This window comes from Gymnogyps californianus, chromosome Z (genome assembly GCF_018139145.2).
Source record: "Gymnogyps californianus isolate 813 chromosome Z, ASM1813914v2, whole genome shotgun sequence".
Classification (NCBI taxonomy): domain Eukaryota; kingdom Metazoa; phylum Chordata; class Aves; order Accipitriformes; family Cathartidae; genus Gymnogyps; species Gymnogyps californianus.
In genome coordinates, this window is record NC_059500.1 from 78,602,246 (window position 1) to 78,617,635 (window position 15,390).

The window sequence follows — 15,390 nt, forward strand, 5'->3', positions numbered from 1 at the left end:
TACAGTTTACAGAGTGTTTTACCTAATTTGCTCTTCTGCTTAGGTATTCCAACTTGATCTTGAACTTATTTTCCCTCATGGTGGATGCCAACATTCCAGATATTGCTCTTGAGCCTGACAAGACTGTAAAAAAGGTAACTGGAAAGCTTTCCTTGTCTTTCAGTAACCCAAGTCATGATGTCGTGAAATTTTCAGTTACTTGTGGTGACTTATTTGTAACTGACCTGAAAATACTTGTTCCTGTTTTATAAGTTTTGAGCAATTTCTAGAGTAATTGAAGTTCAAGATAAGAGAATATACTTTTGAGATCACTTAGCACATGTGCCCATAAATACAGAATTGTTCTTTATCGTCCATACAGTAGTGCACAGTCTGCTCTAGCACTCTGTTCCAAGTGGTGTTTTAGCATTCTGCTAAGAACAGTGATCCCACCTTATGAAACTTTTGATAAGTGAAGCAATCAACACTGACTATGTCATGAAAGACTGTTCCATCTAGTCTAGAATCCTGTAAGTCATGGATGGTTTTATAAAACCAGTCTGCTGAAGATTTAAAACCAGTACACTGGTATATCTTCATCACCAAGAAATTTTTGTTTATTGTGAAAACAAACTCGTGTCCCATAATTCTAACTTTGTCCCTTTGCACCAGCCTGAATCATTCTTCTCCATTTGATGTTTCAACAACAGTTGACATTAAAAATACTGGATAAATGTTTATCTAGATCTCGTTACACTTATATTTTAGGCAAATGTTGGCTTTTTTATAACCTGATTTATAGTGAAGGGCTATCTGTTTTAATTCCACAAAAGACTTTGTGGAGCCTGTGTATCCAATGGAAATCAGTTCAGTGTAATTTTTATTCGAGCAGTGGATTTTCTCTAAAGTAGGCTGTTCTTCAGTGTTTTCTATAAGCTATGAAAGCAGAGATTCAGAATCTTTAATATTTAATGTTCTAATACCATTGCCTTAAACTAAATTGTGACTCCAACCAAAGTTTTCCTTTTGCCTGCAAGAATTGGAGCATTTCTGTTCAGAGTTTCTTGGTTTCAAATTGATACGAAGTGTTCATATAGCTATTCAATTTCATTTCCAGCAAGGCTGAGCTAGCCAGAAGTGCTGTATTTTGTGGTAAAGATGACAGCCCTCCCTCCACTTGATTGTTTTCCTGGGAAACTGACAGCTAATTCTTTTTCCATATCAATATTTGAACCTCACCTCTGTCCCTAAATGCCCTGCAAAGACTGGGTAGGTTACTCACTTAGAACTTGGGAGGTAGAGGCTTAAAGTAGAAAACTGAAATGGTTCAATACCTACCAAGTTCTGGGAGTAACTGCATTTATGTAGAGACCTTCTTAACAGTATGCTTGCAACACATGTTTATGAATTTCATCTTTGTAAAGAAGATATGTTTGGTTCTGGCTGCCTATTGGAATTTTTTTTTTTACTTCCATGATACAGTAAGGAGGGGAAAACCTTTTAGATTGCAAAGTCTACAAATAGATGCACAGTAAATCCTGGGAGAAATTGAAGTATGTATCTACAGGTAGTGCAGGGGCTAATTTTGGGAAGTTTGTCGTTGACTGAAATAGTCATCGAGAGATCAAACTGATGGTTTCATTGAATTCCAGTAGTGCTCGTCCTTTCATGTTTGCAGCAATAAGTTTGAGACATGCTACATATTTTAATCTTACTCACCTCTGTCCACAGTTCACTGTTGCTTGACGTGATAGTGTTCATTCTTGCCTGGAATGTTCTCTTGTGAGCTCTGACATTTTTGTCAAACGGAGTCTCCCAGTGTTCACTGCCAATTAACATGCAATATCCTTGTTTCTTATTACTATCTTGACATTGTATTTTATGTTGGTAAAGCCTGTAGAAGTGCTGTCCAAGGGTATATTGCTTTCTGTAATTAATGATAATAGGATGTCAGATTCTGTAAAATATTTGTAAAGGGTTGTTTTAATGTAGCAACATTTGAGTACTTCAGACACTTATAAAACTCTTTTACTCTATATGAATTTCCCATATAATTTTCTTGAAATCAAGGTACAGAATTGCAAGCCAACAAGTCCTTTCTACAGCTGCTAAGTATGTTACAGTTCACTGATGTACGGTAGTTAAAAATTAAGATTATGTAAAGCATGATTGTATTGTATCCAATTGGAGATCATGGAAGGAAGCAAAATCTAAAAGGAAGTTCTAAGAGCTGTGAATTAGGTCAATGTGGTTACTTCTAAATTCCCTTACAAAGTATAAATAATAGTACCTTCTTTGCATGAAAAGAACATGAGCTTAGTTGTTGTATGACAGATCACTGTTAGATCAAATGCAGCAATTAGTTATGGGGATACTGAGCTCTGACAATGCTGCAGCTTGGTGAACTGTGATTTTTTTTTTAGCCTCGTGGTAGGTTCAAGTCTGTCTATTCACAGAGGCTTTAAAATGTGAAAAGAGCTAGAACTGAACCAGTAAGGCAAGTATTTCTGATAAGGAATGCAAATCACTTTCACATTTTCAAATGTTTTGAGAGGAGAAGATTTTACTTTCCCAAGTTCTGTAAGTTCATTTGCAGTGTGCTTGTTCCTTTAAAAAACAAAATAAAACCCACACATTAAGGTATTATCAGAAAGATAACCAAATTGTTTAGCTTGTTCATAAATGTTTTCATTGTAATTCATAGACTTTTCAGCCCTCCCCCAAGTATTGTTATTGTATATAAACTCTCATTTTTTCTGACAGCTCAACTGTTTTTAACTACTGTTAACTGTTCAGGTTTGGTCCTTTTGGTTCAAAAATTATCCTTTGAATATACTTCTGGAATTTGTGCAGAAATAATACGTCATAATGGGATCCCTAAAGAGTGGGTGAGCAGAGGACCCTTCCCTAAAGCAGTTGTTGACGTTATGGTCTACTATATGCATACAACTATGTTCAAAGCTCCGGTGACAGTAACTGTTTTCTTTAGTTCTCAATTTTTGGTTTTACTTTTTTGCTTTAAAAAAATAGTTAGCAAATCAGCTGTAAACGGGCTAGGATCAGAGTCATCTTAACCCATTATAGAATGGTGAATAGGTCATTGCTGGTTTTTTTAAATAATATGTTAGAAAACTTGTTTTGGATAATACCCATTAGCCTGTCTCAAATCAGTTATGAGCTTTGTTAGTACTAATAAAAAAAAGGAACAAGGTGTCTTGCATCTCTTGGGCTGAGTGGCAAGTTTGTTCAGTCATTTAACAAGATAATACTGTATCTTGTTGTAGGAAAATTGAATAAATGCTTTCAGCATCTCAATTGATTTTTTTTTTTTCTTAAACCTTTAAACAAAAAATCCATATATATTTCAACAGACTCAAATTAGCTAAAGATCCATTTTGGACTGACCTGCAAAATTAAATTACCTTTGATGCGTGAGTCAAGTCAATAGCTATTTCAACTGTGATATCACTTTCACGGAAGACAAAGGTGGAGATTTACAAATGTTTCTGTATCTAAGAAGGTGTCCTGCTTAATGGCATGGGTGGAAGTTCATAGCCAGCATTTTCCTTACTGGTGCTGTAGTAATGCTCATCCTCTGTTTTGTAGAGCCCCCATTTTTGTTTTAGGGGGCTGGTGAGCCAGTGAGGCTCTGGTCTCACAGGCAGCTGAAGTCAAGTCACTGAGGTAACTAGATAGGTTACCTTTATCTAAATTTGGTGATACAATCAGAATACTAGTTTATGATTAAGCTACAAGGAAAATTAAGTAGTAGAAAAAAAAGAATTTTCTTGTTGTTAAACAAAGGCATGCTTACTGAATGGAGTAGTATACTTCAATTACTTTGGTGAACAATTCATTTGGCATAGAGATCTTTGATATTGGAATTTTTCAGTAGGTGCAGTTATACTGCTGTTACCAAGTAGGCATGAATTATTCTAAAGATTAAAGAAAAATCTTTCTTTAGAAATAATGGTCACAGTTGATTTCTCAAAGTGAAAGCATCGCTATGCTAAATGGTAGCTCAAGTTCCAGTCTAATCTTTAGCTTCACAAAGTGACATAATGCGTCATCCTCACTTCTGATGGGCAGGGAGGTGCTTTATGTTGCAGGAAATATCTGCGCGCTGGTGAAAAATACAGTAAGATGTAAAAACATGCTAGCGAGTAAAGCCGCCTTTGGAAATACTTTCTAAACTTTTACAAAATAATCTACTGAGTTTTTAGAGCCAGAATGAAGGTTTAGTTTTTGTAATCATATACATATTCTAAATAAAAATAAAATTTGATATGATAATGATGGCTAGAATAAAATAAATTGAAATAGAATAAAGAATACTACTGTCATTTTGGCTTGATTTCTTGTGCTCTCTTTTGTCACTTCCTGTGATATATATGTGTATTATAACAGGATGCTCGCTAGTTAAACTAGTTAGAAAAGATGATTGGAAGTCAGCAATCCTTGGACTTTCTTATTTTCAGACAAATAAGGAAACAAAGTAAGATCATAAAAGAAACTATTATGTGGAACATGTCCTCTTCAGTGAGGCACTGGATGATTTGAATTGTGTTTTTGTTGTGGTTTTGTATTTGTTTTTTGTTTTTTGTTTGTTTTTTTTTTAAAGAATTTCAGACTGGTATGTTAAATGAGACTTTTTAGAAAAATCTGAGTGCAGAAAGCACTCTTAAGGAATATTATTACTAACCTGAGGAATGAAAGGGAAGGTAGGATCTTTATAGTTGGAGACTGTTTTTGCCAAAATATCATCTACCTTCCAGTAACAGCATGACATCCCAAGGAGCTAACTGGCAGAATGTAATTGTATAATCAAGCTTAAAATCTAACTGAAAACTGAAATTGTCCAGGTGTCGTTTCTGTCCAATAGTTGTGAAATGTCTTGGAAGAAATATGTATCAACTGAAGGCAAAATTGGAACAGCAGCTTGTTGTGTTCAACTTTCTGTAAAATAAGTATAGATTACACCTGTTTGACATAGTTTATGGCACAGGGTGGTGTAAGCAGAGCTGGGTGCTCTATTCCTGTCATCTGTGAAGGTACTTTCACATTCTTCTTGTTCAAAAGAGAGCAAGCTCTACACAAACTTATTTTACTTACCAGAGAAAGATGACAATGTAGATATTTTCTTCGTGTTAGCGTGAAAAGAACCAGAAACTCCCAATGATTTCAAGTGGAGATGTGAATTTGGAGCATACCAAAACTTGACAGTACCTTCTTACTCGCTTTGCATAACATTTGTTTTCAGTAATTAAATCAGTGCTGACCTTAATGATGCATTCTCACACTTAAAATTGGACTGAAAAATGAGTCAGCCAGCATTGGCCTGAAAACAAAAAAGCTCTGTTTGAAGTTTCACAACTATTCTTTGAGAGTGTATGGAAAAATGTTTTTTCAACCAGCTATCCCCTAGATAAATTGGCTAGTACCTTTCAATTGTAAGAAAAGCTTGTTTTAGTGACTCACTTCCCTCACTCTAGTTTTGATCACTGCTTTTCCCCATAGAAAAACCCAGAAAATGGTGATTACCAACTACACAAAATTGTCCCCATCCTCAAAACCATAGGAACCCTCTTCAAATTCTTGGTGTTTTGTTTAATAGTAAAACGTTTGTCAAGTTTTGACCAAGTAAAAGTAGCTGCAGAGCTTAAAATTAGTTGTCTTTTTGATCCTTTCATCTCCTTTTGTCCTCTCCATACTATTTATAAAGAAAACTGTCAGTCTAGTGTGCTTCACCTCATGGTTCATGACACCATCTCCTACTGCCACCCTCTGATTTAGGCTTTTCTGAAAACCCACTTTGGCTCAAAAATGTCACAAAATGAAATTAAATTGAAAAGTAGCAGAAGATTCTCCCCAGTTTGCCTCTCCCTTTTTGTGGCCTCTGAGGTAATTGCCTTTAAATTTTCCACTCTTCGCTTATGCTTTTCCACTTCTTCTCTGTTTTCAGGAAAAAGGCTGGGCTGAAATCTCTTTATATTGACTTGTCAATGCATAACTGAGAATACAATGAAGATTTCCCCCCACACACCTTTTTTCTGCCAGTGCTACTTGCTTTTTAATTTCCAGTGCAGCTGCAACACTAATTGCTAATTGTTGGGCTTTTTTAAATTAGCCAGTGCTATAAATTTAAGTAGTAATGACTAAAATCTGGAGTCAATTATATAGCCGGTTTTGCGTAAGGAAGAGGTAGACCATCACTCTTCAGATGTAGTTAATGCATTCAGCATTGTCACCTCCTAACAAAAAAAGCTTTTGATTTTTCTACAGGAAAGCCAGATGGTTTCTGTCTGTCCTTCATAGCAAATTTGACCTTTAAATTAGAAAACATCAGGGACCAGTGATTCATTGGTGCACAAAGAACTCGGCAGGCATTAAAGGACAGTGTCCTAATTGACTGAGCTGTGTTTCAGATGCCCATTGATTAAAGAAGGTGCTGCAAAGATGCTGCAACTGTTTCATTTACAGGCGAGGTTATTGTGAACAGACAGCACAAATACCTGGCTTCCAGCAAGCAGTAGGTAACTGCTGTTTGTGAAAGTAGCCCCATCCAGTTTTGATAGCGCCTTTGGGTATACACAGAAAAGGCTGAAATAAAACCATTCAGGAGTGGAGAATTTTCTTCCTACAGAGTGTAACACTGAGAGCACCCTCTGTGTTTCCAAGTCTATGCAAACATTGACTAGGTCTCATCCTCCTTGATAAGACAATGAGTAGTGTAATTGTTTGGAAACTAGCAAGAAGAGAGAGCAGGCGTGGTTTGTTCCTTTTACATTAAATATATCAAAGTAAAATGATTTTTGTTCTACAGGTATAAAAGCTGAAGCAGAGATAAGATGTGACTTGAGGTACAGAAAGTTTCCGAGCTAGCTTGTTTCTAAGCCTGAGCTAATTTTGCCAGTTTCTTCATCTGGGTTGTAGTAAAACTCCCTGTGCTCTTTCCCCCTCCTCTGTCCTCGCCAGGAGTCAGTCAGTGGATAATCGAGAGCTGAGTTTACAAGTTAGTGAAATGGAAAGGACTTCTAATTTGGTGCTTGACATGACTTTTAGGCAGTGGATATCTGTCCATTTTCACCTGACTGAAAATACAAGTATTTGTTAAAAGGTGGAGCTAGGAAACATTTCTGAGATTTATTAATGCCAAGAGGACATTTACTTTTATAGGAGAAATAAACTCAGTTTTGCTTGGTTAGATTCTGTTTGTTTCAGTATTTATATTTGCTTGCTGCTCTGGGGAGGTTTATTCTTTGTAAAAGCGTCACGTTGACATGGAGCTTATTTTGCCTAGGCAGACGTTCATCTTTCTGTCCATTTGGCTAATGACGCTGCAGCTGCACACCCAGCTTTTCTGTTTCTAGGCTGTTTATTTTACATGTATATTAATTCATTTCAAAATTTAAAAAAACGGAATAAACATCATAACATGAACCAAGTCTGAGAATACTCCTGTTGCTTTGTATCACACCGTCTACTTGATTATAAGTTTTTGGCCAATATGATGAAATTCTGAGCTGGAACAGTATCATCTTTGCATACTGCAGCAGCTGAAACTGATTTTCATGGAAGTTCAATTTAGAGATGTTCACTAACATCTTTACTGGCTTCTATTTAAAAAAAAAAATAAAAAAATTAGAGAAGGCTACACAGGCTTGTTTAGAAACTGCAGTTTGTTCAAATCAAAGCCTTGAAAACAAAAGCTATTGTTGGAATAGTCTTTCAAATGAAATTGTTCATGCTAATAGAGCATCTGAGTAGTTTGTACTGTGAGTTGTTTGGACTGCGGGCAACAGGGAAAGCAAGAAAGTCTTTTGCTGAAAAATGAAATGTGATAAGGGTTAAGCCAAGCATTTAATGCCAATTTCTGCTACGTGAATGTTGGATGCTGACTGTTAGTAACAATTATAAGGCAAAACAGTAAAAATAATCATGAAAACCCCACTAAATATTGTTTTCTTTTTTTGCTATCAATTGATTTTTATCTGAGGTTTTGGTAGTAGTCAGGGTGCTTACATCCAATGCATATTATGACCCAACGAAAAAGGACACTGAAGTTTCTCTTAAATTTAAGCAGCTGACTTTGCAATGAGCAATCCCATATTGGAGTGATAAAATTGGGTAGCTAGTAGTCATAGAGAACACAAGCAGTGCTGCTTAATGTTGCTGGAGCAATAAATACTAGAGCAGCCACCAGTCTTCAGAATGGCTGACTTGCAATTTGTCTGAAAACTAAACAGGATTGAGAAAGGGTTCTCATATGTACATGTGATATGTTATCTCAAAATGCATTACTACCTTCTTCAGTAATTATGAAAAATATAGCTACAAATGTTTGTGAAGTATGGGTTTGGATACTGCCCTGAAGTTTATGAAAGCTTCCTAAGAATTTCTAAAAAGTTTGTCTTAACCTTGAGCCTGAAGTACCTAATCCATTTTAGGTAATGTTTCAGCAGTGAGAAATTGCTTGCTAGGAAAAAAGAAAAATTCCTGAGTTTAATACAAGGATAACTATGGCCTATACTGTACAATAGGTCAAACTTGAGAATAATAATTTAAAAAAAAATCCATAAAAATCTGTTCTTTGGTGAGAGGGAAAGGGCAATCTTGTGGTTAAGGAGCAAAAAGCATAGGTGAAAATCTTGGAACTTCGCAATGAATGCATTTACCTGCACTACCGCTATTCCTAACTGGGTTTGTGTATGCTCTCTCAATCCTAAGCCTGTCACACTTCCAAAAATACAAAATAGGAAAAAAGAGAAGGGTAAACTTGGAGATCTGTTCAACTGAATGAAGACACAGGCCTGCCATTATCTAAGACCTTTAACTGCAATTTTTAATATGATGGTTAGGGTTTCCTTGAGGTTGTTTTTTTTTTCTTGAGGGTCAATTCTTGAGGGAATTGAGGGTTTTCTTTCATCTTCTCTTTATTGCCATCCTGATTTTTATACAGTACGCAGCTCTGTGGGCCTGACTGGGAGTCTTCTATGAAATCAGCTTCATACAACATGTTTGATACTGTTTTCAAAACGATAGTCTTTTTAGTTCTCCTTGAAGACACTTAAAACAAAGTAAAGTGTGAGTTTGCCAGCAGTTAACACTGCCCATTATTCTGGTAGATGTTATGCTCTTTCCCTCTCAGTTAACTTTACAACTTCCCTTTTTCTAGCAAAATGTCATATCAAATGTAACAATACATTAAGTTTACAGGGTTTGAAATTTCATATTGTTAAAACAGGTTTTTTGGTTTGTTTGGGGTTTTTTTTGTGGGAAATATAAGTGTTTTCCATTAAATAGTTTAATTTCTACTGCAGTCTTATCTCTCATGATGTTCTACTTCCCCATAGCAAAGTTTGTGGTGTGGGACTTCCTTTACTTACCCCAGAATTTAAGATGTGGGATTCTAGTTAGTGTTTGCTCTGATCAGGTTGTGTCATCATAAGATCCTGGGGTTTTTTACAGTAGATGTATGAAGTGGCCACTTGATTTTGGGTTGAGGTGTTTTGTTTGATTTTGGCAGGTAGAGGAAGAGAGGAAGTTAATTCTAATTTTGACTGGGGTCTCACAGGGTGTTTGTGTTTGGGGGTTTTTTGGTTTTTGATGGGTTGGTTTGTTTCTGCAAAAGTATAGTCAAAACTGATGTCTGTTTTTGTTATTTCACTCCCCACCCTCCTGTATCTTAGCACCTTAATCCCTATGTTTAAACTGTTCTAGAAAGCATAATAATGTATCTGCAAACTGTGATCTGATTATAAATAAAATGTGTAAATGCAACTTTAAACCATATTAAAATTAAGTGCTGTGTAAGTTTATCATTGCATTAAAAAAGGAGGATCTTTAGTTAATGCTTTAATCTGCAGTCTCTCCAGATACTGAGAAATTCATTGCATGGGGCAGCAGTAATGGAATGTGTGAAGACCTTTGATATATATCAGTTACAGAAAACAAAACAAAAAACCACCACCAACAAAACACTACATCTGTTACTGTATTGTATTTGCACACTGTGCTGGAAGGTGAGGGAGCTACTAAGTATCCAGTTCCTCCCCTTGTAATGCTCTTCTCTTGAGTTTGTTTCAACTGTAGTTGATAAACCTGTAATATTACATGGGATAAGCATGGTGCAAAGTAGTATTTCTTGGTGGTTTTGCTGTAATTTTTTTTTTCCTTTATTGGCTTCTTACCTTGCGAAGTTTCAGTCCTCTGTGTGATTCTGCAGCAAGTGATGATCAGCTTTTTTCCTGTTCTCATCATCAGTTCAGCTCCAAGAAATTTATACTTAAATGCTTCTCCCTTCACCCACCCCACCCCCCCCCCATATTTTCTTCTGAACTGTCCCTCGTAGTTTATGGCCTCTTCCCCTTTTAATTTTTGTTTTCTTTATCTTTTGAAAAAGAAAAGCTCTATCATGATAACTGACAGTAGCTTTCTTACGGGACACTTCAAATTTAACTGAAGTATAATGAAATTTCTAGTCAAGTAGATTCATATAACTGTGCAATCCTGTTCTTTTACGCTTTATTACTAAACTATCCACTGTGCAGGGGGATAGGAAGTAGACAACTTGAAACCTTAAAGTTGAATGTCAGTATCTTCATGGACTCCCTAGTTCTTTATTCACCTTTTCGTCCTTAAACATTCAAATTCTGCTGTTGAGACCTGATGTTTAAAATCAATGTGTATATACAGTGTGGGGTTTAAAACTTTCCTTCCTGGAAACAAAGCAAAAGTTTAACCAGATTCAGCAAGTATGTTTCTTTTCTCTTTGACAAATACTAATGACTAAACTAAAATAATTCCGTTAATTTAAATGCCAAAGTGAGAACTCGAAGTAAATAATTCAGGTGGGACGTTTTTGATGCCTTCACGGTAGCCATTCTTCTTAAGTGTGTAGAATGAGATAATTGTGTGTAACTCATCAGAATTTGACCCCCCAAATTCACTTTTTTTTTTAAACACCATGCAAAAATCTCTTCCTAGCTGCACCTCCTCTGTGAGAAACTGTTGGCTTTTAGAATACATGGTTTACTTTGGAACTCAGAGATTTCAAGTAAGAATTACTATTGGTTTTGTTACAAGAACTGTAAGTCAATGTATATTAATCTTGTTGCTGCTGTTGCAGCTCAAGAGGTAATTTGTCATCTTGCCGTGTTTCTTCTCGGCTAGGGTGCAGCAGTCAGTTTTGATTGCAGTGCTAAAAAACTTTCATGCAAAGATTGAGTACTCGGCAGCATTTGATCCTGCTGTTAATTGCAAACTGATTTTAAGATCTAACTGTGGGTATATTTTTTTCCACATATGTCAGTGTGCCAGTCTGTTCCTGGGGAAGGTGGGAAGTGGCTTTAAGTAGTCATTAATTCCACAGAATGAAGCTACATCTTAATATCACTAACTGCAAGACTTTCTGAGAAGTTCTTCTATGAACAAATTAGAAGATCGCTGAAGTGCTTGATTACTAGAGTTGTGTAAAAGAGCGTTACAGTGATTATTTTTTTTTTTAAACTGCAGTTAGCAATTTTGCTGAATTCTCATTATATCACCTTTTCTATGAGCGTGAAAATAGATCTGATAGAAGTCCGTGCTCTAATTTGGGGAAGTATTTAAGCTTGTGCATAATTGTAAGCATGTGAATAGTCCATTGAATTCAGTTGGATTCTACTGTGTGCTTCATTGGCTGTCAAACTTCTAATGTGTCTGTGGGAGATAATAAACTTCCTTCTCATCATGTTTGTTATGAAGATAAAAGTTCTATAATATTAGCCTGAAATATCTTCTAAATCTCTTCCTGATACTTGCTTCCTTGAGAGTTTTGAACTTTTTTGGCTTAATCTATCCTTTCATATTGATCAAACTTCTTTCTGAGGGGAAGTTGAGGAAAAACTCAATTTATGCTTGCTTCAAACATATCGGTAACAGAGTTATAACAGTATTTTGAGTGAAACAGCATTATCTTTCCATACTTGGCAGGCTAACTTACGCTTTTTATTGTAGCGCTGAAGGGCACTATTCTGGAATACATTGCCTTTGAAAAGAATGCAGAATAATACTAAACTGAAATCTCGGAGTATTTTGCTATCATAAAGAGGGTGGTTCTATGTGCAGTATCCTTGGTGCATAGAAAGAATGCAAAATGGGGAAGAGAAGGTAGTATCATCTCACAAATACGACCTTATTAAGAACATTGTTGAAATAATTTGGCTTGCATTTTTGTCAATGCTTAAAAAAAGTGAATGCATGTAAAATGTTCAGGAAAGACTTGATTCTGTCTTACAGTCAGTCTCCTTAGTCATATCCAGGAGAAGGTTAAGAAGCAGCTTAAATCATTTGATATTTGCCTACATGAGAGAGATTTCTGATGGACAGTTCTTTAATGTAAAAAGTTTTAATAGGCTCAACTGTTTGAGATGGAAATTGGACAAATTCAGATAGGAAATAAGTCATGATTGTTAAATAGGGCAATTAATCATTGAAACAATTTACCTAGGATGTGAAGCATTCTGTCTCAGTATAACCGTAAAAGAGATTCTCACAGATAAACTAGAAGTTACATACTTGATGCAAAAATTGTTTGATACCATTTTACCTAGCTCATTATGCAAGAGACTGAAGTAGATGAATATGATGGTCTTCACAAAAGCTCGCATCATTTGAAATTTATCTTTATGAGAATAAAAGGTGATTAGATGGCAGCAATTAATTTTCTGCATGAAATTTGCTGGGCAATTTTCATATTGTGATCAGCACTAGTTTGCAAGGTGAACAGTAGTTTTAAACTTTGGGGATAGGGTTGATTAGAGGACGCTAGGATCTAGGCTTATTGAAAGAGCTTTAAACCTTATCGCTCTCTACAACTACCTGCAAGGAGGTTGTAGTGAGGTGGGGGTCGGTCTCTTATCCCAAGTAACAAGCAATAGGACAAGAGGAAATGGCCTCTCAAGTTGCACCAGGGGAGGTTTAGATTGGATATCAGGAAAAAAATTTTCACTGAAAGGGTTGTCAAGCATTGGAACAGGCTGCCCAGGGAAGTGGTGGAGTCACCATCCCTGGAGGTACTTAAAAGACGTGTAGATGTGTTGCTTAGGGACATAGTTTAGTGGTGGTCTTGGCAGTGCTAGGTTAATGGTTGAACTCGATGATCTTAAAGGTCTTTTCCAACCTAAACGATTCTATGATTCTATCTTAGACTCCTTAATTCTGAGAGATCACGGACTCGCTAGGAGGTCTTAAACAGCACAAATGGTTTTCCAAATTGAGCACCTAAAGTTAACATTGTTATCCAAAAGATAGAATAGACTGTTTCAGTTGGAAGGAACCTACGATGATCATCTAGTCCAACTGCCTGACCAATTCAGGGCTGACCAAGTTAAAGCATGTTGTTAAAGCATTGTCCAAATGCCTCTTCAACACTGACAGGCTTGAGGCATCGACCACCTCTCTAGGAAGCCTGTTCCAGTGTTTGACCACCCTCTCGGTAAATGCTTCCTAATGTCCAGTCTGAACCTCCCCTGGTGCAGCTTTGGACCACTGTGATAATTCCGCACCCCCCCCCCCCCCCCCCCCCCCCCCCCCCCCCGAAAGAATCTGAACACTTGCCATTCCTATATGCAGACCTTGCTGCACAGCCAGCACTTCAGAAAACTTAGAAAATGATGTTTTAATATCTGTAGCACTTCCTCAGATCCATGCATCAGATTATTTGAACTCATCCAAAATGCTTATTTAAGCATCTGCCTCTCATAAATGTTGTGAGGGATAAGGCATGTCTGCAAAACTTACTTGGCTCCTGTAAATCAAAATCTTTTTCTTTTTTCTTTTTTTTTTTTTTCCTTTTTTCCCCTGAAGATCTGTTTTAAGTTCTTGCCAGTTCGGTGCGCAGAGGTTTTTTGAGTATTACCAAAGGAATGTCTGTGGTAACGGTGCTTGTGAGATGTTGCCATCTGGAGCAGTCCTGAACAATTGCCATGGAATTAGTTGGAATTCACAGAAAAGCATCCACTGCACCTTTGTAAATATTCATGGGTCAAGGCTTTGCCAAGGCTGAAATAGGAAAGTATGGATGTTGCTGTATTCTTAATTATAGTGCATTCAGCTTTTAATTCATATACAAATTGCAAGTACGAAGCAAAATGTGTTATTGGTACAATAGTTAAAATATGTTGCTGTCAAAAGAAGAAACAATGTGAAGGGTAGCAGTGTCTCCAACCAACTGTTCGTGGATGGTGGATATAATCAAAGTTAATGAAGTTCTCACCTGCCATATAAAGGTCAGTTTTGACAGGGTTGATTTGCTCGTCCCTTCCTCTGATTCTGTATTCTTTACTTAATTGTCTTACAGTTTCTGAAGGACAACGTTATCTGAAAATAAGTTTAGAATGAGGAAGTGCTACATACTTTCAAGAATGGTTAGGATCATCCAGACTCTTCCAACCTTGTATTTAATATGCAAAGTTGTGTATTTTTTCTCAAGTGGCATTTCATTCTTGTTTAGTGAATGTTGAGTATTTTCTCTTTTTCTCAGAGCGTTTTAGTTCTGTTTAAACTCTTATGTCCAGGTACTTCTCTTGACTTTCTGGCCTTGAGCTTTGAAATTACTAGTTGGGGGATGAGGTGTAGGGGGCTGTTACTAGCTTATTTAAATACTCATTTTTATGAAACAGTTAAAAATAGGCGTTTTACCTAACATTGTAAATTTCCAGTAATCTGCTGTAACTTAGAAGTAAAAGAGCGATTCTCTACTAAGCTTTCATAACTGAAATCATTATGTCTGCTACTGTATAGTTCAGATAGAATAGTGTATGTTTTAACTTGAATTGAATTAATTTTTGTCATCTCCACCCCTGTTCCAGGTGCAGGACAAGTTTCGTTTGGACCTGTCTGATGAAGAAGCTGTCCATTATATGCAGAGTCTAATTGATGAAAGTGTCCATGCCCTCTTTGCAGCTGTGGTGGAGCAGATACACAAGTTTGCACAGGTGAGATATCTTCCCAGTTGGGGGTCTCTGAAAGCTGAGTAAGGTGAGAGGTTGCGAGTGGTAGGTTCAAGACTTAACTTCATTGTTTATGATGTTTTAGTTCATTTTCCAACAAGTTAAAAGTGTGTTCTTGCTGCCCGGACTGGAGAGCAAGCTCTTAGTGGTCCTAGAAAAATTTTTAAAGCATCTTAGCAAAAATGCTAAGTGGGATGTAAGTGGTTGTATTACCAGGGGTAAGAACTGCAAATTGGAAAGCTGGAGTTCTGAGGGAAGGATCCAGAACTTCCTTAGCTTTCATTCCCAAAGTAAATTGAGTGAACATAAACTTCCTTTCTTTCATACCTTTGCTAGACTTCCTTGACTGTGCATTCCAGCTAGTCATTTTGATTATTAACAGACACAGCAGCTTGCACAGAAGGGGCCAGGAACTCTG

General features: G+C 36.7%; 1 protein-coding gene across 1 annotated transcript in view; it reads left to right on the top strand.

The window, feature by feature from the left end:
* Positions 1-15,390, top strand: part of PIK3C3 (phosphatidylinositol 3-kinase catalytic subunit type 3) — a 77,605-nt gene that overhangs the window by 55,451 nt on the left and 6,764 nt on the right. The window contains exons 23-24 of the mRNA XM_050913216.1: positions 44-134; positions 14,832-14,957. Coding sequence (XP_050769173.1) covers positions 44-134; positions 14,832-14,957 — 217 coding nt within the window. The remainder of the gene's footprint in view (positions 1-43; positions 135-14,831; positions 14,958-15,390) is intronic.